Source organism: Oryx dammah, unplaced genomic scaffold (genome assembly GCF_014754425.2).
Source record: "Oryx dammah isolate SB20612 unplaced genomic scaffold, SCBI_Odam_1.1 HiC_scaffold_26, whole genome shotgun sequence".
Lineage (NCBI taxonomy): Eukaryota > Metazoa > Chordata > Mammalia > Artiodactyla > Bovidae > Oryx > Oryx dammah.
Window position 1 is genome coordinate 31312586 of NW_024070210.1, and position 22358 is coordinate 31334943.

Sequence of the window (22358 nt, forward strand, 5' to 3'; positions counted from 1 at the left end):
CCTTATGACCATTCACAATGCATTGCCTTTTTGTATGTGGTAAAGGAGAATTCCTTCTTGTGGAGCAGACTGGGGAAGTGATCCAATAAGGATATGCAAACCAAATAAAGGAAGTGACTGAAAGGTACCAGGAGAATTCTCAGCCAGTTTTCCTTGATGTCTTCTGAACATGCCTAGCACCAGATCAGCACTTCCCACAAAGCTGAAAGGCTCAACTGCAGCCAAGTTAGACAAGGTTCTTGAGTGATTTAATTAAACTAGAGTCAAACAAACTCAGCAACACAGCAAAAACTCACCTTCTCCAAAGCTGACCTCAAAAGATACAGAAATGTAATATGGAGAATCCAGAGCCATTTACTTAAGCCTTGGCTGAGGGATCAGAAATGCATGGAGGAAACATTAGGTGCAGTCATCAAATTCTGATTTTTGCCTCAAATATCTGATGTTACTACAGCTCACAGCTTCTAATTCCATCCACTGACTTTGTGAACTCTGAAGCTCGTGGAGAGGGAAAAAGCATTTTCTGGACACTTTTAAGGACTGGTTAAGTGACACAACCACGGCAACTGCTCCTGTGAAGAAGTGTGACTAAAGAAGATTTCTGCCTGGGCTGGTAAGACTGCTGTTGCCATAATACAGTGTGTATATCATCTTAGTTTCTCCTCTCTGAAGACCTACTCCTTACTTTTCCCAGGGTTTAAAAATCATGTTAACAATAAGCAAATACAGCATGGCCAGATGCCTTTCGTGGTCAGATGGTTCATTGTTTAAAAAGCTTCAGTTTAAAATCCAAAAGATTGTTAACAGATGCAGTTTCTGGCCGAAGACTGGGAAAAACCTCACTTAAACAAAAGAGCATGTTGTGATTGGAACTAAAAAGGGAATTACCTTTAAAGATAAGAACCACAAACATTTCCTATTTGAAAATACCCCCAGCTCCACCAACAGAGCCTTTCCTTGGACCTTTCGTAAAAGTTAAAAAAATTTGACAGTGGGCTGCTGCATACGACAAACCATGGCTGACCAAACCACTCTAGTCACTTTTACAGATTTGTTTGGACTTTCAACAAGGCCGCAACATCCATCTCTTGCTCTCCCCCCAGATTACTTAATTAGGCAAAATTCCAATTAATTTCTTTCCAATTCTTTTAGCCCCAGGAACACTTTTGCAGCTTTCATTTTGGCTCTGGAAATGGGTTTTCAACCAGAGGACTCGGATAAAGCTGTTTGAGAAATGAACACAGAGCTTGATAAGCAGATAGCCACCGCTGGGACTCAAGTCTCTATTGGATGGAAAAGAGCCACTTGGCCGAAGGAAGGCCAGGCCCCATCTTCAGTTCCCAGTGCCGTTTGTCTCCACAACTGTTGTGCACTTTTATGCAGAAAGCCTGCTTTTCCCCAGCTCTGTTTCTGTTGGCGCTCATGGACCCTTACTCTATGGCTTCACTATGTGTGAGAACATCTATGATGCTCTGAGTTCTAATCTTGAAAGATGGAAAGTCTGAAGGGGCCATGGGGGTGTAGCTTTCCCTTGGCCTGAGAAATGGATGTGGTCAGGCTTGCTGGTGACAAGTCTGATTTGAAAAGGCTATACCCAAGAGACAGTCCAAGGAAAACAGTCTGTTCTTGGTGGTAAGGATGGCCACCGTGGGCTCCCTTCTGAGAACAGGCAACCCAACCTGAAGGAGGCCAGGTTCTCTGAAGAGGGCCAAGCATCAGGCCCTTTTCATGCAAAGAGTTTTGTGTTCTCTTATTGTGTTATTTCTCTATTTATTACAGGGTCCCCAAAGGTCAGTTGTAGACCCAAAGCACAGTATAGTTTTAACAGTCTGAGAAGCTCCAATCAATAAAATCCTCAGTCAAGCCATTTTAAAGTGAGGTAGATCTATAAACTCCCAGGATTCCCCAAAGAGTTAAGATGGCTTTTCCACTCAGTCACACTATTGCTAAGTCATAAAGGGAATCCAAGCTGCTGGAATGAAGCTAGCCGGAAAACTGCTTTCCCAAAGATCTGCACAATTGGGCCAGGTACTCGCAGGAATAACCCATCCGTCAGGAAATGGGATTCCGAGGCCAGTGGCCACATCTACATCCACTCGCCTACAAAAAGCCAACCCCACCACGCACTTAGGAGACAAGCTCTGAAAGAGGATTTGATAGGCCAGGAAATTGAAAAATGAGCAGCAGCTGTGAGGCCGAGGTCGTTTCTATCCTCCAGGGCTTGCCGTTTCTAATCTAAGGGGCAGTAGTTTCCATGATTAACTTTCAATTGCCGTCAAGGGTGTAATAAAATCTGGGAAAGAAGAAAACTTTCCCTTCGGTGAGCTGCTCCCATTCTCCTGCCCCTTCCTCTTCTCTAATGCATATTCTCAATCTCCATTTCACGTTGCTTCCTAATTTTGAGAAAAAAAATCTGTGCTCGTTTGAGCCAAAATAGACAATGTCCTCTGTGTACTCAGGCACTTCAGGATTTTTCTTTCTCAGTTGTAGGGGCCAGGTCTTGAAGGCAGCTGCCTGAAAAGTTCTCTTGTTTTCAAGACCATTCAACACTATTACTATCAGAACAGAGCACATTTTAATTTTAAAATTCTTTCCATTTAAAATCTCTTTCCTGAGCGATGACCCATCAGTTTGACAGAAGAGAGGTCTTCCCATTGGTAAGATGTTCACAGAAAGAAGAGGACATACTCATTCACAAACACATCTTACTGGTTACCACTGCATTAGGAACCCTTAATGCTTGACATGATCTAAGTGGCTCAGAAGTCATCTTAAGAGGCTACAGTTGGACACATCTCTCAGCAAAGACCCCTGGAACAAAATCCCACATGTAGTTTTATCAATTACAATAGCTCACATGGAAAATTAAATGTGCTTTAGTTTGTTTGAGAGGTAGGTATAAGCAAACAACACAGTGGTTAATTCATCATACCTTTACTTCCAGGTATCAGATGCTGGTATTACAAGGGTTATAAAGCCTGGCAGGAGAGGAATACAGGAAGGTTCACTGCTAGAGAGACGCTTCCAGGAGGGAAGCGTGGTGGGGTGGAGGGGTGTCGGGGGGTGGGAACCATGGGGGCAAATGGAGGTCCCCAAATGCATCCTAATCCACTAAGGAAAGGTTTCCCTGGCTAATACTGTATCTTCTCAAGATACTGGATTGTTATAGTTTGTCCCAGAGGTGAGTAATCCAGCACCCACTCTGGTTAGAGAGGTAGCATTTCCCTTAGGAACCAACCCTGCCCTTCCTGCTTCCCTGTCTTGATGTAAGTCTCCCCTAGAACAGATGGGAAAGTGGCAAAAGCTGGCCATGAACACAAATGGTTCCAAAAATGGGTGAGAGAACAGTCACAGAATCTGCCACCGGGTTTGAAAGATGGCAGAGTGAGCTTTACTGTGGGAGATATAGTCCATGGGTGGTGCCTAGTGCCATGGAGGCTAGGGAAGAGAGTTAAGTACTTTCTCTACCCCATGAATTCCTTTCTCTCCTCCTCCAAAGGTACCAGAATCCCCAGCTTTTATGTGTGGATGACCACCCAGAATAAGACAGCATTCCTGGCAGGGGGTGTGTGGCCATGTAGCTAACAGCGGGATGTGAGGGAACTCAGGTCTGGGACTCCCAATGTGGCCCTAAGAGCGGGGGTAGGGAGCTGCGCCTTCCCCTTTACTCCAGCCCCAGTTTGGAATGTGAAATGGATGGAGAGCCACTTCACACCACGAGGACAAGGCCACATCTTAGAGATGGCCAAATGGAAAGTTGTTTGAAGGTAGTCACAGAGAGCGGGGAAAACTACAGCTGTGAAACCACAATGCTGGTCCTCACCTACCTACATACAAACTTTCATGTACAGGGCAAGTTTTGGAAAAACACTTCAACCTTCTGTAAGCAGATGTTATTTAGGGGTCTCATACACAAGGTTATGAATAATGGTGTGAGGTGAGGGGGTTGCAATGAAGTGTTGATAAAATCAACACCCAAGGAGCTAGCCCTTTTACCACATGTAGTGTTAAGGCCACAGCTGGGCACATTCGATCTGGTTTTTACATTATAAAGAACCGCCCGAAGTCTGGTGGTAAAATGGGAGAGCAAAGGGCATCAAAACAATGATAACTTTCCAGTTAACCATAATCATCATGAATATCTTACCTTTTTCTTGCTACAGTATATCTGCCATTTTTTCTCTGCTGGAAGTGCAAACATGGCTTCCCTGTGTTTGTCTGTGAGGTCAAGCTCATCCTGAGAAGACAAATAATAATAATTATTTTACAAATTAATTGTTATTCCTATAAGGGAAGTTTTATCAGCATCACCGGAGTGAGAAAACAAAGCCAACACATATTCAAATGAACTCAGGAAAGACCAAGAAGCTCTAAGTGCCAGTGTCTGTCACCAGCCTTAAGAAAGCAGGTCCCTGGCCTTGGGCTGGGCACCCAGCACAGCCCTACACTTACCGAAGGGTGGGGAAAGCAGGCTGGGCACGGACAGAGTTGTCCTGGGCCAACGTGTACTGCTGCAGAGGGTCCACCGAACATTAAAGGTCTTTAAAGCTCCACAGTTTGGAAGGATTTACTCATTTTACAGATGAAGGACTGGTAAGGATGGCTCTACAAACACTGACAACTGCGATGGGCCCTGAGGGGCACGATGAGACGGGCGGAAGAAGAGGACCAAGGGCTGGGGTGTGGTAGTGAATTAGAGCATCTAGGGGACACTGACCAGCTTAGCTGAAGCACTGGGTTTATGCAAAGAACCATCAGATAAAAGGCTGGGGGAGTAAGGAGTGACTCTGTGGACAATCTTCAAGGCCAGATTAAGGAGTTTATTTTCTTGACAAAGAAGAGCCAGTGAAGGTTCTGAGAAAGGGAGTGACATCTGTATCACCAATATTTATTCAGTACTTCAAATGTCAGGCACTGTGCAATAATTTTCTCATTTAGCTCTCACAATAACCCTGAGAGTTCCACTCATGATCACACCCACCTTGTATTAATAATACTTGTTGTAATACAGCTGGGGGAAGTTTTGGCAGAAGGTTGGGTAAGTAACCTGCTCAAAGACCACATATGCCTAGTAAATGATGGGGCTTGGAGTTTAAGCCTAGAGCTGTCTGACTCCTGAACCCAGACTCTCAGTCTCTCAGATCAGTGTCTGGAAACATTAATTTTATAGTGGTGTGCAGCTTAGATTGAACACTGAGGGAAGGCAATTTATGAACATCTATAACTAATGAACAACAATGAGATAATGACTATAAAGTGCGTAGGGAACAGTTCTTGGCATTTAATAACTCATTCCATGGTCAACATTATTATTTGTATTGAGCATCTGGTACAATTTTATTCCTATAGGGAAGTTGAATCTAGTTAAGAGCGGCAGATTGATGGGTGTGAGACATATTAAATTACTATAAATTAAGGCACAATAATAAGGTTCAGCCAACTGAGGCGTATAATGCAGCTCTACCACTCGTGGGCCTCCCATCTTGCAGTTCTGCCTCTGCTGGGTCATCAAGTGCTATCATTTCTTCCTTGAAGAAAAGCTCACATTTTCCCTTTGTTTTGTTTCCAGTGAAGCCACCCAAACTTATGCCCTAATCACCTCTGCCTTGGCTCTGGCACCAGCCTCCCCCAGTTCCTTCTCGCCTTTACTTTCCACATCATGGCCACTGATGCGTTACACCAGTGGTCCTCAGACGAGTGAGCGATGGAATCACCTGGAAGGTTCCTTACATCACTGATTGCCCAGTGTTGAGGACTGAGAAAGTGGGAGGAAGTACAAAATGTCAGTAGTTCCGCACTACCTGCAAGATTAATTATACATCCCTCAGCCAGTCTTTTGAGGTCTTCCATTTATAACCCCAACTTAATTGCCAGGCTTATTTCTCGTTATCCCTTATGCCCTGATCTTGTTAACCCCTGCACCCCCAGGGCCTAGACACACAAAGTCTGATACATGCCAGCTGCCTAGGAAAATTTTCATCTCATTAAGCCTTTGTTTCCTCATCTCCAGGATGGGCCTGTCATTTCAGGGCTCTGTGAAGATTTGCAACATCAACTCAGCAGGTAGTAATGTCTGGCACAGGGAGGGGCAAATGTACTGTGGTTAGTTCTCTCATCTTTTAATACAAACCAGGAGCTATTTTAAGGGCAAGGTAAGCAGTTAAGTCACTAAAACACACACTCAGACACTAACCACTAGAAACTAGTTAAGAATTTCAACAATGTAAAACCAAGGAAGGAATAAAAAATATTTACAGAAAATTCCATTATAAGGGAACATGTTAAAAATGTTAAAATTTTGTTATGCAACTGTTACATATGTGAAATTATTATTTTTCCCTTTCTTCCTTTTTAAATTTCCTGTAAGTTATACCTGTTCTCATCTACTGATGAATAGGGGGATACGGCGACATAAAGCACTTCCCAACAATTAGGGTTTCCTTGGGGTGGGATTGTGGAGTCAGGTCAGTTATTCAAATAGCTCAAAAATATGGTGGTTAGTTTGGGGAAAGGGGTTGTGATTTGTGAGAGAAAAGTGAAACTTGCTCAGTCATGTCCGACTCTTTGAGACCTCATACAGTCCATGGAATTCAGCACGTCAGAATACAAGAGTGGGTAGCCATTCTCTTCTCCAGGGGATCTTCCCAAACCAGGGATTGAACCCAGGTCTCCCACACTGGAGGCGGATACTTTACCAGCTGAACCACAACAGAAACTCTCTTGCGACCATCTCTTGCGACCCCATGGACTGTAGCCTACCAGGCTCCTCTGTCCATGGGATTTTCCAGGCAATAGTACTGGAGTGGATTGCCATTTCCTTCTCCAGGGGATCTTCCCTACCCAGGGATTGAACCTGGGTCTCCTGCATTGCAGACAGATGCTTTACCGTCTAAGCCACCAGGGAAGTAGGTCAAGAATACTGGGGTGGGTAGCCTATCCCTTTTCCAGGGGATCTGCCCGACCTAGGAATCAAACTGGGGTCTCCGACATTGCAGGTGGATTCTTTACCAGCTGAGCTACATGAGAAGCCCTGATTTGTGAGAGAACAGTGCTATTAACATTGTATCCTTTACTACGCTGCACTACTGTTTTTCCTAACCGAGCAGAGGTGTGAAGAAACATGTGAATCTTAAAAACCTCAAAATTCACAGCAAAAAGTATTAGTATTACTATATTTTGCTGTTAGAGTTAGAAAACTGCTTCTGCTGAGACACAAATGACCGATTTTGAATTGAGAGGACATGGGTGAATTAGAACTTTAGAGCAGATGGCTTCATGCAAGGAGAGAATTTCCATAAAATAATTAAAAATTGCTATAGGCCCTCTAGGCTTCCCAGGTGACTCACCAGGTAAAGAAACTGCCTGCCAATGCAGGAGATGGGGGTTTGATCCCTGGGTCGGGTGGATCCCCTGGAGGAGGAAATGGCAACCCACTCCAGTATTCTTGCCTGGGAAATCCCATGGACAGAGGAGCCTGGCAGGCTACAGGCCATGGGGCCACACGGAGTAAGACCCAACTGAGCATGCACACACATAGGCCCTCTGGATGTAATTTGGGATTACAGTAAGACAACAGGAAGGAATACATGGACAGTGGTAATGGTAACAGCCAACAATTACTGAGCACTTTCTCTGTGCTTAGTAGCAATGTTTTTCATGGATTAATTTAGTTTAGCCTCACAATAATCCTATAAACTGGGTAGTATTATCCCACTTTCCAGGAAACTGAATCAGACAGATTCAATAGCCTGTTCAAGGTAAGACAGCTAGTAAATGGTGGAGGAGGAACTTGAGGCTAGACTGTCTGGTTCCAGATCCCATGTCCTTAACCACTAGCCTGTTCATTCTGTTGATCACTCAACAGGTGGGTAGAACCATGACACTGACGTCAGTAGGAAAAATGCACCCTTGAGCTGCACTGGCGGCCCACTGGGCCTGCTGAGTGTCTGTCTGCACAAAGAGGGAGACTTTGTTGTCAGATACCCCTGAGTTCCAGGTCTGGTTGTTATGGATTATGTAAAATTCAAGCATCCACTAAATTTAGGCATTGTAGGTGCAGGGAATAGAAAGGTATCACAGAGTTCATACACTTGAAGAGGCAGAATAGAAATCAAATAATCACAGGATCCCAAGGACGAGCACACAGAGTTGAGCTGCCAGAGCCCATTTGCTACGGGGAGTCATGGGGCAGGGAAGGCTGTGATCGAGGTGAGACCTGAGAAATGAATAGAAATTAAATAGGTCAAAAGCACCACAGACAGTGAACAGCAGCCTTGTAGACAGGCCACTGTAAACTTTGGTCTTTATCATAAGAGCAATCAGAGGTCACTGGCAAATCTGAGTGAGGAGGGGTGACATGGATTAAATAATAATTGGGAGTGCCTAGGCACAATGCCCAGAGTGTAATGAGACCCCCACCCCTCCATTCCAAAAGTTTCTTTGCTCTGACTCACTCCAGTTTAATAATATGGCTTGAAACAAGCCTGCAAGACTGGAAGAGACTATCACACAGCCTTACAGATCAATCAACACCTACTCCATGTCCTATCCATTCTAGGACCATGGCCAGACATTACAAAGGATGCAAAGATGAATAACAGACCCCAATCGCATGGAATTTAGATTCCAGTTAGGAAGACAAGATGATAGAAGGCTTCAACAATTCCTCTTCTTCTCAGGATATAGTCCAAATTCCTTAGCTGGTAGGTAGGGCCCTTCATGATATGGCCTTTGCTGACTTGCCCCACCTCACCTCCTCCTCCTCCTCCCCCAGCAGCCAACTTTCAGCACTTGGGATCACAAGTTGCCCATTTCTGAAACCTTTTTCCAAAGAGCCCTTCCCACCATGTCTAAGAATGAGTCTCATTTATCTAAGCTTTGGGGGCCTCCCTGATAGTTCAGCTGGTAAAGAATCCGCCTGCAATGCAGGAGACCCCGGTTACATTCCTGGGTCAGAAAATCCTCTGGAGAAGGGAAAGGCTACCCTACAGTATTCTTGAGCTTCCCTTGCGGCTCAGCTGGTGAAGAATCCGCCTGCAATGTGGGAGACCTGGGTTCGATCCCTGGATTGGGTAGATCCCCTAGAGAAGGGAAAGGTTACCTACTCCAGTATTCTGGCTTTTACAAGGTATCTAAGCTTTTACAAGGGATCAGTTGTCCCCCAGGCAGCCTACCTCACTTACCCTGGGGGATGGGGGTACCCTTCTCTGCTCTCCTAACCTTTTGGCATTAATCACATTGCCACAGTTATCACACTTGCATTAATCACAATCACATTGGCATGTCTGACTCCCTTCCTAGACTCATCTCCAGATGCAGGAATGAAATCTCTTCTCTTTATCTTTGCATTAGTTGCCAGGACCCAAAACAATATCTGATATATAGTTAGACTGAAGAAAAAACTAAGGTCCTCACCTTAGTGGTGAGGTATCTGAAAAAGAGGGAGAGGGGTTATTATGGGACATAGCGAAGATCAATGCATTTCAATAATTCAAACCCATCCTCCCTTATTTTTTTTTTTTGCATAAGATGGTGGCACTAATGGTAAAGAACTCGCCTGCCACTGCAGGAGACATAAGAGACTGTAGCCCGATGTGCTACAGTCCATAGGGTCGCAAAGAGTCGGAAGCAACTTAGCAGGCATGTACGCAGAGTAAAGGTACACTCTTAAGTAAACAATTTTCGTGTTTTGGCAAAGGTATACGTTGAAGTTTTTTGCACTTTAAGCTTCAGAAATTGGTTGTACCATTTTATTCTCCCACCAGCAACATATAGCAGTTTTGGTTACTCTACACCCTCACAAACATTTGGTACTGTATCTTTAAAATTTTAGTCATCCTAGGGCTTTCCACGGAGAAGGCAATGGCACCCCACTCCAGTACTCTTGCCTGGAAAATCCCATGGACGGAGGAGCCTGGTAGGCTGCAGCCCATGGGATCGCTAAGAGTCGGACATGACTGAGCAACTTCACTTTCACGCACTGGAGAAGGAAATGGCAACCCACTCCAGTGTTCTTGCCTGGAGAATCCCAGGGATGGGGGAGCCTGGTGGGCTGCCGTCTATGGGGTCGCACAGAGTTGGACACGACGGAAGCGACTTAGCAGCAGCAGCAGCAGGGCTCTCCAGGTAGTGCAAGTGGTAAAGAACCTACTTGCAAACGCAGGAGACATAAGAGATGCAGGTTAGATTCCTGAGTCAGGAAGATCCCCTGAAGAAGGGAATGGTTACCCACTCCAGTATTCTTGCCTGGAGAATCCCATGGACAGAGGAGCCTGGTGGGCTATAGTCCATGGGGTCACATAGAGTCAGATGCCACAGAAGTGACAGCACAGCTTATGTGAAGTGGTACCTCAGTGCAGTTGTAATCTGCATTTTCCTGATGACACCTGATGCTGAGTATGCCTTTTCACAAGATCACATGACATTCACATGTATTCTTTTTTGAGATATCTATTCAAATCTTTTGCCCACTTATGAATTGCCTGTCTTATTGTTGCAAAACATGTCCTTTGGCAGAGGTATGTACTGCTAGTATTTTGCTTCACCTGTGCCTTTTCATTTTGTTAAGTCTATTTTGATCACTAAGTGTTTTTCATGAACTATAACTTCATAATATTTTTTCTTTTATTAAAGTTAGTGTTTTTTATTTTCTGTAAGAAATTTTTGCAAGCTCCAGATAAAACAAAACAAAACTCTCTGGTTTCTTATGGAAGCTGCTAGCTTTAGCTTTACCTCCTATGTTTGAATCTATACCCTATTTCACAGACACTACTCCTGAGGTCGTTCTCTGGTTACAAAATGCATGGACTGCTTTTGGCTACTTTCTTTTCCAGCTACCTGCACTCATTTAGATACACTGCTGGGCAAGTTGGGGAATGAAAGCACAATTGACAAAAGGAGGAAAAAGAACAGAGTATAAACTAATTTGAAATCATCTCATACATTAGTTTCTTCAAAGCTATAAAATTACTTCAAAGTAATATTATAAAAGACTTTTCACTTTGATAATTCAAATACTGAAAGAGGCAATCATGGAAAACAAAACAATTAGGATCACAGCATCTCAGATAGTGTCTCTTTACATGAATTTTTAAAGAAAAAAAAAGTCAATCTACAGAAGCAGAAAGCAGGTCAGTGGTTGCTTGGGGCTAGAGGTAGCAACAGAGATTAACTGCAAATGGACCCAAGAGGAGATAAGGTGATGGAATTATTCTAGAGCTGGATTGTGGTGATGACTGCAAAACTATATAAATTTACTAAAATGCACTGAACTTTACACTTACAAGGGGTCAATTCTACAGCATGTCAGTTATATCTCAATAAAGTTCTTTAAAAAAAAAAAACCAAGCCTGGTTGATGGAGGCCCAGGAAAACAAAAAATTTCAGAATAGAGAAAATAGGGTATGTACTGTGTGTACATAGTAAGGAAAGATCATTCTGGTTGAACAGTTAACTAAAACAAGGAATCTATTTAGAAAAGAAACATTGGGGAAAAATGTATGAAGAGGCAGGAAAGGGAAAAAGTGAACCTCTTTAAAGTAATTGGTTCAATCTGAGAAATGTTACAACTTTAGATACAGTTTCTGTTTGAAACCATGAGCACTTCCATGAAATATTCTTGTCCTTCCCTTGAAAATTATGTAGACTCCAATAATATGCATTCCATTTAGACCAAGAGATGGGCAATGTTTCTCCCAATGTCCCTTAAGATTAAATTAGATGATAGGTTAATATTAACAATTTAAGTCCTGAAGAAACTTTTCAGTGTTTTTTGTTTCTCCTGAGTAGTGATCTAGGGAAGAGTACTGGCCTTCTGTGGGTTAACAGTCAAGTTTTTCACTTGTTCAATTGCTAAGTCCTATCCAACTATTTGTGACCCCATGGACTACAGCACTCCAGGCTTCCCCTCCTTCACTATCTCCCAGAGTTTGCTCAAACTCAAGTCCATTGAGTCAGTGATGCCATCCAACCATCTCATCCTTTGTCGCCCCCCTTTTTCATTTCCTCTTGCCCTCAATCTTTTTCACTAAGATTAACAAACAAATGTATTTAGCACAACCCCAAGAAGCATCCCGGTTGCTTCTAGATCACCTTCTAACCTCTCACCTTACCTCCCCCACCCGCAGTTTTTGCAATCTGGCTATGTCAGATATTGTTTTGAGGGCTGGCAATTAATCCAAAGATAAATAGAATAAATTTAGTTCCTGTTACTATACCTTAGATTGAGATGGCCTAGCTCCTTTCATTGGCCAAAGAATTTTTTTTTTTCCATATTACTCTTTCTTGGATAGGGCTTTAAAAGTTAAAGGAAAATGATTTAGTGAATGGTAAAGAAACATCTGCACCAAGCATCATTTTTCTCCACAGAAAGTGCAAGTTCTTAAAAATGGAAACCAACAAAGGCTTTTCTTCTGTGGGAAGATACCAATTATGTTTTTCATATCTTTATAAAACACTTATTTCCTATATTTTTTATTATCTTGGAGAAAACATAATAATTAGACATTTTTTTATTAAGAAGAAAAGAGCACTGAAGGAGGTCCAGCTGTGGGAACTAAAATTCTGGCTTCATCTCTCACAAAGCATGTTATAAACTCCACTTGGAAAGATTCTGCACAAAGAAACCCCACCAGTTCTACACTCTAGAGTAGGCAGGCAACTCTATAGAGAAATCTATATAAATCAGAAAACAATTGGCACAGCGCAAATAAATCTAAGGAAATGGATTGATTCACTAGATAAAGCAAAGGAAGGAATTTTGAAATAATATACAATAAGGGTTTTGAATGAGTTGAAAAGCTCTTTTCAGAGATGTGAGTGAGGCTAAAATACGGAATTATTTATAATACCTTCAATGCGATATTTAAAGGACCTATTTTTTGAACATCTACCAAGTCAATAGATTTCAGTGAGCCAACAACAAGTGAGTTTTCAGCTAACAAGAGAAATCGCTAATGAAGGAATTCAGGATTTCTATTTCTAATGAGTTAAGCTAACTCTATATCACACAGAAGTAGGAAGACACATGTTGAATGCTGGGGGAAACAGAGATTAAAAACACGAAGAGCGGGAGAGCTAAGACAGACAGGTCCTTGGGGTTACCCTGCCAATCAACCCACTGTTCTGTGTATCTTTCTGTTTTGGGGTTGTTTGGCTTTGGTTTTTAAATGGTTCTTGACAAGGTAATCATCCATTTGACTCAAGGCACAGAGCTCACAGTATTTTTTAACATTATATTATTCACACAAGGGTAACTTTTCTTCTTCAAATTAAAACCACCAGGTATTTACCCATAGTAAACAGGCCCAAGTTACCCATCCTGATGCCACCCACCAAAAGTCTCCCACATGTCCAGGAGGCAGCAAGCCCCCGGTTCACCTCACATAAACCCAACAGCAGCAGCGCCTTCTCTGGGCTTAGCCCTCTCCCTCATCCACCCTCATCTCCCACGTCTAACCTCATCTCCCACCCTACAACTCAACACTACCACATACAAGACAAACCCTCTTGGAGGGACAAATGGGCAGGCCTTAAGTCACATGACACAGTGCTAAGAACCACACAAAGCAGAAAGGGCCGACAAAGCGGACCGAGGACTGAAGGGTGGCACTTTAACAGCAGCAAAATTAGACTTCTATAAATGTATGGAGAACATGTACCTTTCAGCTGCAATAATTCATTAAATTTATGAACATCCATCCTTCCCACAGCAAACAGCCACCACATCCACGAGTCATGAAATGCCATCACAGCTCTTAAAATTTAACCACCATGACCTTGAGAACAGTATTTTATTTTCATAGGGGTGGTTGGAAACCTGAAAGTTAGATAAGCCCTTTGTTGGTTTAAATAGAGGAGTGTTCAGTGAATTATTACCCGTCCCTAACCAGTCAAGACAGACATAAATGGAAAACAACAGCGAGTGTTAAGTCCCCAAAGAGATGTGTACACATAGAGAACAAGCCTTAAAGGTTTTCAGCCTGTAAGATTTCTGCCAACGTTCTTAGTCATTACACAAAATACCACAATATGACTCACCACCACCTACACAATAATGTTCTCTGTATCTGACAGATGTGTTTTCATTCGACATATAAAAATAATAACTGAGAAACCCCACAAGCAAAGGCTGACTAATAGAAATAATTTTTAGTTTCTTACTACCCACGGTTAATTGTTTTACACTATTTCCTTTCCTACTCTGAATAGCAGGCAATGCAAACTATAGCCAGTTTGCTAGAAAAAGTCTGCTGCGAAACCTGTAGGCTTCTTATTTGGCTTCTTGGTGTTATTTCAACTAGAAACTCATTAGACTAATTAACTTTTAATTAGTCTGCATCACCAGCAGTTTTCCAGTAACCTAAAGGAAATAATCCTGTTCGAAATATATGCTGAAATCAACTCCCAACAGTAATCCAGCCACCCACATTTCCAGTTTTTATATTTATAATCTAGTACAACTTCTGTTGACAAGGCTTAATTGAGAGGATTTCTAAGCAGTGTTTTCCTGATTGAATGGAGGGACTTTGTCTCCTGAGACACAGAGTCAGCTTGTAGAGTAAGAGATAAGAAAGGTCCTGTGGGCAAGTGTGAAGCCAAGTTACACACGCATCCCTCTTCCACAGTGACACCAGCACTGCTCTCCCCCAGGCCTCTCCCCACCTGCTTAGACTTGCTAAGCAGCTCAGCTGGCACTTCTAAGTTTTAGCTGGGTCAAAAGATATCTAGCACAATGAGTCTCCTCCCACACTGCAGCTATTTACTTATTCTACCGTGTAATATAGGGTGGAGAGATTGCCGAGGACGGAAAATATTTCTTAGACCTGAATGCTGAAGCTCCAATACTTTGGCCACCCGATGCGAAGAACTGACTCACTGGAAAAGACCCTGATGCTGGGAAAGATTGAGGGCAGGAGGAGAAGGGGACGACAGAGGATGAGATGGCTGGATGGCATCACTGACTCAATGGACATGAGTTTGAGCAAACTCAGGGAGATAGTGAAGGACAGGGAAACCTGGAGTGCTGCAGTTCATGGGGTCACAAAGAGTCGGACACGACTGAACACCACCACCACCCTCAGCCTTTTAACCTGCTACCCTTAGTGCTCCCATGGTAACTGACATCCGAGTAGAGAGACTGACAAAAGGTGGACATGAATGCAGGAAGGGTACAGGAACCAGCCCAAACCTATCACGACTACTTCAAGAATAATTCAGAATAGGAATCCAACTGTTGGATGATCCAGCCATCATTAATTCATACATGCAAATCTTCCTGAGCATATCATGTATAAACCTTCACTAGTGAGTTATTCATCCAGGCCACAAGCATTTACTGACCACAGACTCAGGACCAGACACTGCTCGAGGCCCTGGGGATCTTGAGTGAAAATGCCAGATTCGATGCCTGTGCCCTTCTGCTCTCTGAGGTTGTAAAGGTGCAAGCTCACAGTGGATTTAACGTGAGTGCCCACAGGTGAATAAACTAAACTGATTGTTTAAAAGACGGCAAAGGACTTGCTTTTTTCTTCTATACCCAAGAAATGTCCATCTTTCCTGAAAACAACGCAAGTATATATTCTAAGTGACCTTCATTTGGTTCAGTTTAGTTCTTAAATATTACATTGTATAATGAAATAAACAGCTAGCAGCTGTAGAATGTTTCCAGTGGATTTATTTAACACTAGACAAGAGGTGGAAAATTTCAACTTTTTTAGGAATTTGGTTTTTTAAAATATATGTTATATATATATATATATATATATTTTTTTTTTTTCTCCCTTCATCCATGAGCCAGAAAATTGTAACTAAAAGATGTAACTGGTACTGAGCTCCTACAACACAAATCAAGAAACACTTTGAAATTCCAGAGGAACTGCATGTGGAAAAGCGGGGGGACTTCAAGCCTAGCAGATAAAAAGAGTTGAGGACAGTTTAGAATTGCAATTCATGATCCTTGTATTGGGCATTCACCTCCCGCAAGCTGTGTGACATATGTTTTATGAGAGCAAATGGTATTTAAATGACTCCCAGTGCATCAATATATATACTTGAGTACATTTATTTGTACAAACTACCAGATTGTTCTAGCCATTACTGAAACACATTTTCAAAATTGCACTTGAAAGCTTACCTAAACCATACCACTTATGGAGATCAAATTATCCTCTCTGTCTTTAAAACCTATACTGGTCTGGATGGGGACATGCAAAGAGTTGGCAAGTAGTGCAATTTGCTGACTGAGTAATTCGCACATGGCAGCCTGAGGATTAAGTTAAATAATCAGATTTTAAATTGAAGCCAAAAGCTAAGTAGATACATACCTCTCAACATCTCTTTAGGACTCAGGGTAATGAAAATCATCAAGGCCAAGGGGACTCATAACCATTTTCTCAATAACATTATTAGTTCAGAGATGGTTTTGCAGAATTTGCATTAAAATAAAATAAAGTTTTCATGATTTTTTTCCTCCATCTCTCCCTGAGCCCCCATCCCCATTTCAGTCCCTGCTCTAAATTAAGAAGCACCCAGAAATAAATGGATTGATAACAAAGTACCTCCAAAATCACTGCAGATGGTGACTGCAGCCATGAAATTAAAAGACGCTTACTCCTTGGAAGAAAAGTTATGATCAACCTAGATAGCATATTCAAAAGCAGAGACATTACTTTGCCGACTAAGGTCCGTCTAGTCAAGGCTATGGTTTTTCCAGTAATCATGTATGGATGTGAGAGTTGGACTGTGAAGAAGGCTGAGTGCCGAAGAATTGATGCTTTTGAACTGTGGTGTTGGAGAAGACTCTTGAGAGTCCCTTGGACTGCAAGGAGATCCAACGAGTCCATTCTGAAGGAGATCAGTCCTGGGATTTCTTTGGAAGGAATGATGCTAAAGCTGAAACTCCAGTACTTTGGCCACCTCATGCGAAGAGTTGACTCATTGGAAAAGACTTTGATGCTGGGAGGGATTGGGGGCAGGAGGAGAAGGGGACGACAGAGGATGAGATGGCTGGATGGCATCACTGACTCGATGGACGTGAATCTGAGTGAACTCCGGGAGTTGGTGTTAGACAGGGAGGCCTGGCGTGCTGCGATTCATGGGGTCGCAAAGAGTCGGACACGACTGAGCGACTGAACTGAACGTGGGGTAAAAAATGTAAATTTAACATCTTGAATAAAAGGACATTTGGAAGGGTCTTGAGATAAAATATACATTTAGGACTAGAAGGAATAAAAAGGTTTACGGTTTTATCTTAAGCTTTTCTGTATTTGTTTAGTGAATCAGAAGACAAGACGAAAACTTTGAAGACCATCTTGACCATCTCACTATCTCTAAGCAGATAGGACCTCAAAGAAATGTATACTGTCCATGAAATGAAGATCTACTGCCAATCCCACTAGATTTTTGGATGTATTGCAAAGTTCAATTCAAAAACACAGCACATATAAGCAAGCAAAACCCCCTATATCAACATCCCTTGTATCACAAACCATCAGTTCTTCTCAGGCCCTAAATAATTTGTTTATAAAGTTCTAGATTTAGGATCACTTTTTGCTCATCTTTAAACTGACTATATACTGGCAATAGTTCACATCTATCCCACAGCAATTTTAGCACTGAACCCATTTAAGCCCATATCTACATTCCTACTTCCTTTTGTGATATACTGCACATTATCATACTGTTCCAACATTTCTTTATGAACTCATCAAGTTAATGTCTTCAAAAATACCACAGTATCAAGGGAATATCTACTCAATATTTTTTTTCTTCTCTGTCAATTAACCATGTCCTTTACATGAAAAGAATTTTCTTTTTTGAGTTTTATAAGTTTGTCAATTGAAAAGAAATTTTAAACTCATGGCAATTGAACAATTTTGATATCAATTCCTTCATTAGACTATGATTTTTGGCTTTTAGACAACTGAACACTTTAAGACTATTCTAGATATATCTTTGAAGTCTTTGTGCAGTCTGAGTTCCTCTGCTTAATTACCAAGCAATCCTTTACACCGGAGATCCCCAATCTCCAGGATCTAATGTCTGATGATCTGAAGTAGAGCTGATGCAATAATAATAAAGTGCACAATATATGTAATGTACTTGAATCATCCCAAAACCATCCCACCCTCCACCCCCCACCCAATCTGTGGAAAAATTGTCTTCCCTGAAACTGGTCCCTGGTGCCAAAAAAGTTGGGGACTCCAATTAATGTATAAAGTTTACACTCCAGTTAAGAAACAACAGATAACTTCCCAAACTGGCTTAAATCTCAACATTCAAAAAACTAAGATCATGGCATCTGGTCCCATCACTTCATGGTAAATAGATGGGGGAACAATGGAAACAATGAGAGACTTTTATTTTTTTGGACTCCAAAATCACTGCAGATGGTGACGTCATCCATGAAATTAAAAGACACTTGCTTCCTGGAAGAAAAGCTATGACCAACCTAAAAAGCAGAGACAGTACTTTGCCAACAAAGGTCCATATAGTCAAAGCTATGGTTTTCCCAGTAGTCATGTATGGATGTGAGAGTTGGACCATAAAGAAAGCTGAGCACTAAAGAATTGATGCTTTTGAACTGTGGTGTTGGAGAAGACTCTTGAGAGTCCCTTGGACTGCAAGGAGATCCAACCAGTCAATCCTGAAGGAAATCAGTCCTGAATATTCACTGGAAGGACTGATGCTGAAGTTGAAGCTCCAATAGTTTGGCCACCTCATGCGAGGAACTGACTCACTGGAAAAGACCCTGATGCTGGGAAAGACTGAAGGCAGGAGAAGTGGGCAACAGAGGATAAGATGGTTGGATGGCACCATCAACTCAATAGAAATGAGTTTAAGCAAACTCCGGGAGATAGTGAAGGACAGGGAAGGCAGGTGTGCTGCAGTCCATGGGGTCATAAAGAGTTGGACATGACTGAGCAACTGAACAACAACAAAAAGAACAAAATCTGTACACTGGTATATCATAAGACTAACTTGGATTCCTGTAGCTCTTTTCATACCAAAGTGACTTCAGAACATAATGAAAAATGAAGAGTTTACTGATGTATGTTCCCAAGGGAATTCATCTGGCACAGTTTGCCTCAACTGTGAATTCATCTAATTCTGATATGTCAACTAAATCCTCTCAGTAACTCTTGAGTAACTAAATCTTACTATCTTCATTTCTCAAAGTCTATGCTGGTTACTAATGTTGAAAGTGTCCTCAGGACCTAATAACAATAAAACTGACCTATAGTAAGTGATTATATTTATGAGCATACAAATCTTCTCATTATCCACCAACACTATCTTCCCCATTGAGGTATTAACTTTTGTTGACAATCTTCAATTATATAAATGGTGATCATTAATGAATTTCTTAATTAGTTTCTTTCAAATGTTTTTTATATTTCCTGGAAGGCATAACACTTCAATGATGCTACACAACTAAACTTTTTAAATAGCACTTTTGGAAATCCGTTCTTAAAAAAAAAAAGCAACAACTGTATATTGTTGCTAAAGACAGTTTTCCACTTGTATCCAACATAACCTTTTCTATCTAAAGATAGAATGTAAATATGCCAAAATGGGAATTCCAAAAAGTGACTTTTGGCAAACTAAAAGTAGAGTTATTTAAGTCAGACTGCCATGCCACCCACCCCCAACCCACAGATAGAGTTGGGACTGGAAATGAGTTACACAGGAAGAACCTCCCCCTGACAATGGGTCACCCAGTAACTCCCAATGGGGAGAGGGAACACTTCCACTTGGGATGGGCCACAAACACCAGCAGCACCATCCAGTAACTGCAGCACCTAGAAGCACCCCCTCACATTTCCACCACCTCCAAGGGGTGGAGTATTAAGTTGCGAGCAACACTTGCACAATTTTTACTGAGAATGGTGAAATGCACAGGCGTTAGGATAGGTGGCTCTAGTGGTAAAGAATCCGCCTGCCAATGCAGAGGATGCAAGAGACACGGGTTCAATCCCTGGGCTGGAAGGATCCCCTAGAGTAGGACATGGCAACCCAATCTAGTATTCTTGCCTGAAAACTTCTGTGGACAGAGGAGCCTGGAGGGCTACAGTTCATGGGGTCGCAGAGTCGGATTTGACTGAGCACCCACCCACAAGCACACAGAACTGTAAAACAAATTATCCCAGAATATTAGACACATTGGTCAAATAAATGGAAGACTAAATACTGAATCTGAAAGAAGGCAGGTTAACAGAAAACAGTATAAATAGAATTGGTAACATGTCAGGCTTAGGAAAACTTGGGTCTATATTGCTTATTATTTCCAACTCTCTAGAAATTCACAGTGATATACTCTCTTAAAAAGAAAAGTTTTCCTCTGGTCAGTTAACCGATTTCAAGGATACTTCAAAAATCATGACCAGACTTATCATAAACCTGGTTTCTCATCTACTAATAAAACCTCACCCAGGAAAAGCAGGTGTATATTCTGATGTTTCACAAGGCAAGAGAACTGAGGGAATCTGCGAGGAGATGCCATTTCTAATATAACCGCTGCTGTGAAATATTCTGTGGGATAACCTCAGCCCATCAGTTCTTGGTATATTCAGGAGTCATGTATTTGACCAGAAAACCAGAAGGGGGCTATAGTCAATTCTCTTTCCATTTCACAAGTCAAGTAGCCACAGGAGATATGCATTGAAACAAGCCATCTCACATCAACAGTGGGACTCAAAGGAAAACATATTCAAATCTACCCAAGGAGACATGACACATTTTGCTAAAACTTACTAACACCTCACAGAGACTGCAATGAACAAGGGTTATTTTTGTAAATATAACCAGATAGCAAAATGTTTTGATGTACTTTAGCATATTTCATTGAGAAAACCTGTAAGAAAGCAGGGGTACTGTCCTTTAGTTCAAATAAGAATCTGAGAATATATAATAACACAACTATCTCTCTTCATCCCTTTTTCCTGGCTCTCAGAACCCCAATCCACCCAGGCTCTTATTTCACACACCATCTACGCTGAACTTTCAATTTCTTGAGTCCCACATTTTCTCTCTCACCTCACAGCCCTACACATGCTATTTTCACTGTCTGTAACACACTTTCCTCTCCTCTTTGCCTGCATAATTCCTTCTTTTCAAGTCTTACACTAAATATCACTTCTTCCAGGAATGCTTCCAAGATCCTTTCACGCTAGGTACCTGTGAGGCTTGGGGGTAGGTGTCAGTAGTAAGCAGCATTCTCGTTCCCCAACAAGAATGGAATTAAGTAACAGCTAGGTTAAGAGCTCAAGCAGACGGGAGATGAAAAAACACCTCCCTTTTTGCTCCTGAAAGCTGGGTTGGAGAGCCCAACTTTCATCTGCAGACATGGGCTTGCTGAGATTTCAATGCTGAGTTAGACACATAGCCACCAGTCATGGAGATAACTGGACCATTTCAGAACTCCCCAAGGGGGTTCAATCCTATGAAATTTATAGCACCAAGGGTCACAGAATGTGTGCTTTCTGAAAGCAGGTTGAGCTGCAGAGAATTCGAATACGGGAGAGAAATGAAGCTATGAATTTTCCAAAGAAGGGTTGGAAGGAAAGCTGAGAATGTTACTTCCCAGCAAGAGAGCCAAGGGTGATGGAAATGGAACCTTTGAGTTAACTCTCACCTTGTGAAAAAAGGGGGAATAAAGATTCTTCCTCAAGAAAATGTCCTGCTGGAGCGGCCCCTCTCAGAGCCCTCAGTCACAATGGATAAGAGAGTGTCTTCTGTTGCCTGTTTCCCCTGCTGGACCTTCAGCCCCACAAAGTCAAGAAGGACCAGTGGCCTCAGGGCCTGGCACAGAGCAGGCAATTAACATACACATGCGCACACAAAGAAATTAATCTGTCAATTAATAACACATTCTTCTGTTTATCCCAAAGGAAATCTTCCACTGCTAATCCTAAGACGGAAAAAGTTACATGGACAAGGACTGCGTACAGTGCTATGCCCCCTAGCACTCTTCAAACATGCTGGTGGGGATAATCTAAGACCTAAAAACCCTGTCGAAAAGACTTTAGCTGAATCTTATTTTCTGGGAAGAGTGCTGAGTCTCAGATTGGTTACATTCTTGATTTGTGACTGAGACACAGGACAAAGCAGAAGTGGAGAAGGGGGAGAAATGGGGGCAGTAATATGGAAAAAGGATTGATGCTCAAAGGCATAAAATATATGGTTAGCAGAGATAGCTCTGATTCTCAGTATTTTATTTTTAAATATCCCAAATCATTTAAAAATTGTTGGCAGAGGACTATTTCTATTTGGCAATTCACGCAAATGCACACACACATTCCCAGACTACCCGTCCTCAGCTCTCCAGGAGCAACAGAACAGCTTCAAAAACAGCTGGTCAA

The 22358-nt window shown here is 42.1% G+C and overlaps 1 protein-coding gene and 1 non-coding gene across 4 annotated transcripts in view; both read right to left on the bottom strand.

Moving 5' to 3' along the window:
* DAAM1 (dishevelled associated activator of morphogenesis 1) overlaps window positions 1-22358 on the bottom strand; it is a 182440-nt gene that overhangs the window by 79730 nt on the left and 80352 nt on the right. For all 3 annotated transcript variants that reach the window (XM_040226339.1, XM_040226341.1, XM_040226340.1), the window contains exon 3: window positions 4148-4237. In XM_040226339.1, coding sequence (XP_040082273.1) covers window positions 4148-4237 — 90 coding nt within the window. The remainder of the gene's footprint in view (window positions 1-4147; window positions 4238-22358) is intronic.
* On the bottom strand, window positions 6833-6904 carry TRNAC-GCA. Its single transcript has one exon. It is a non-coding gene; the product is annotated as a tRNA-Cys (tRNA).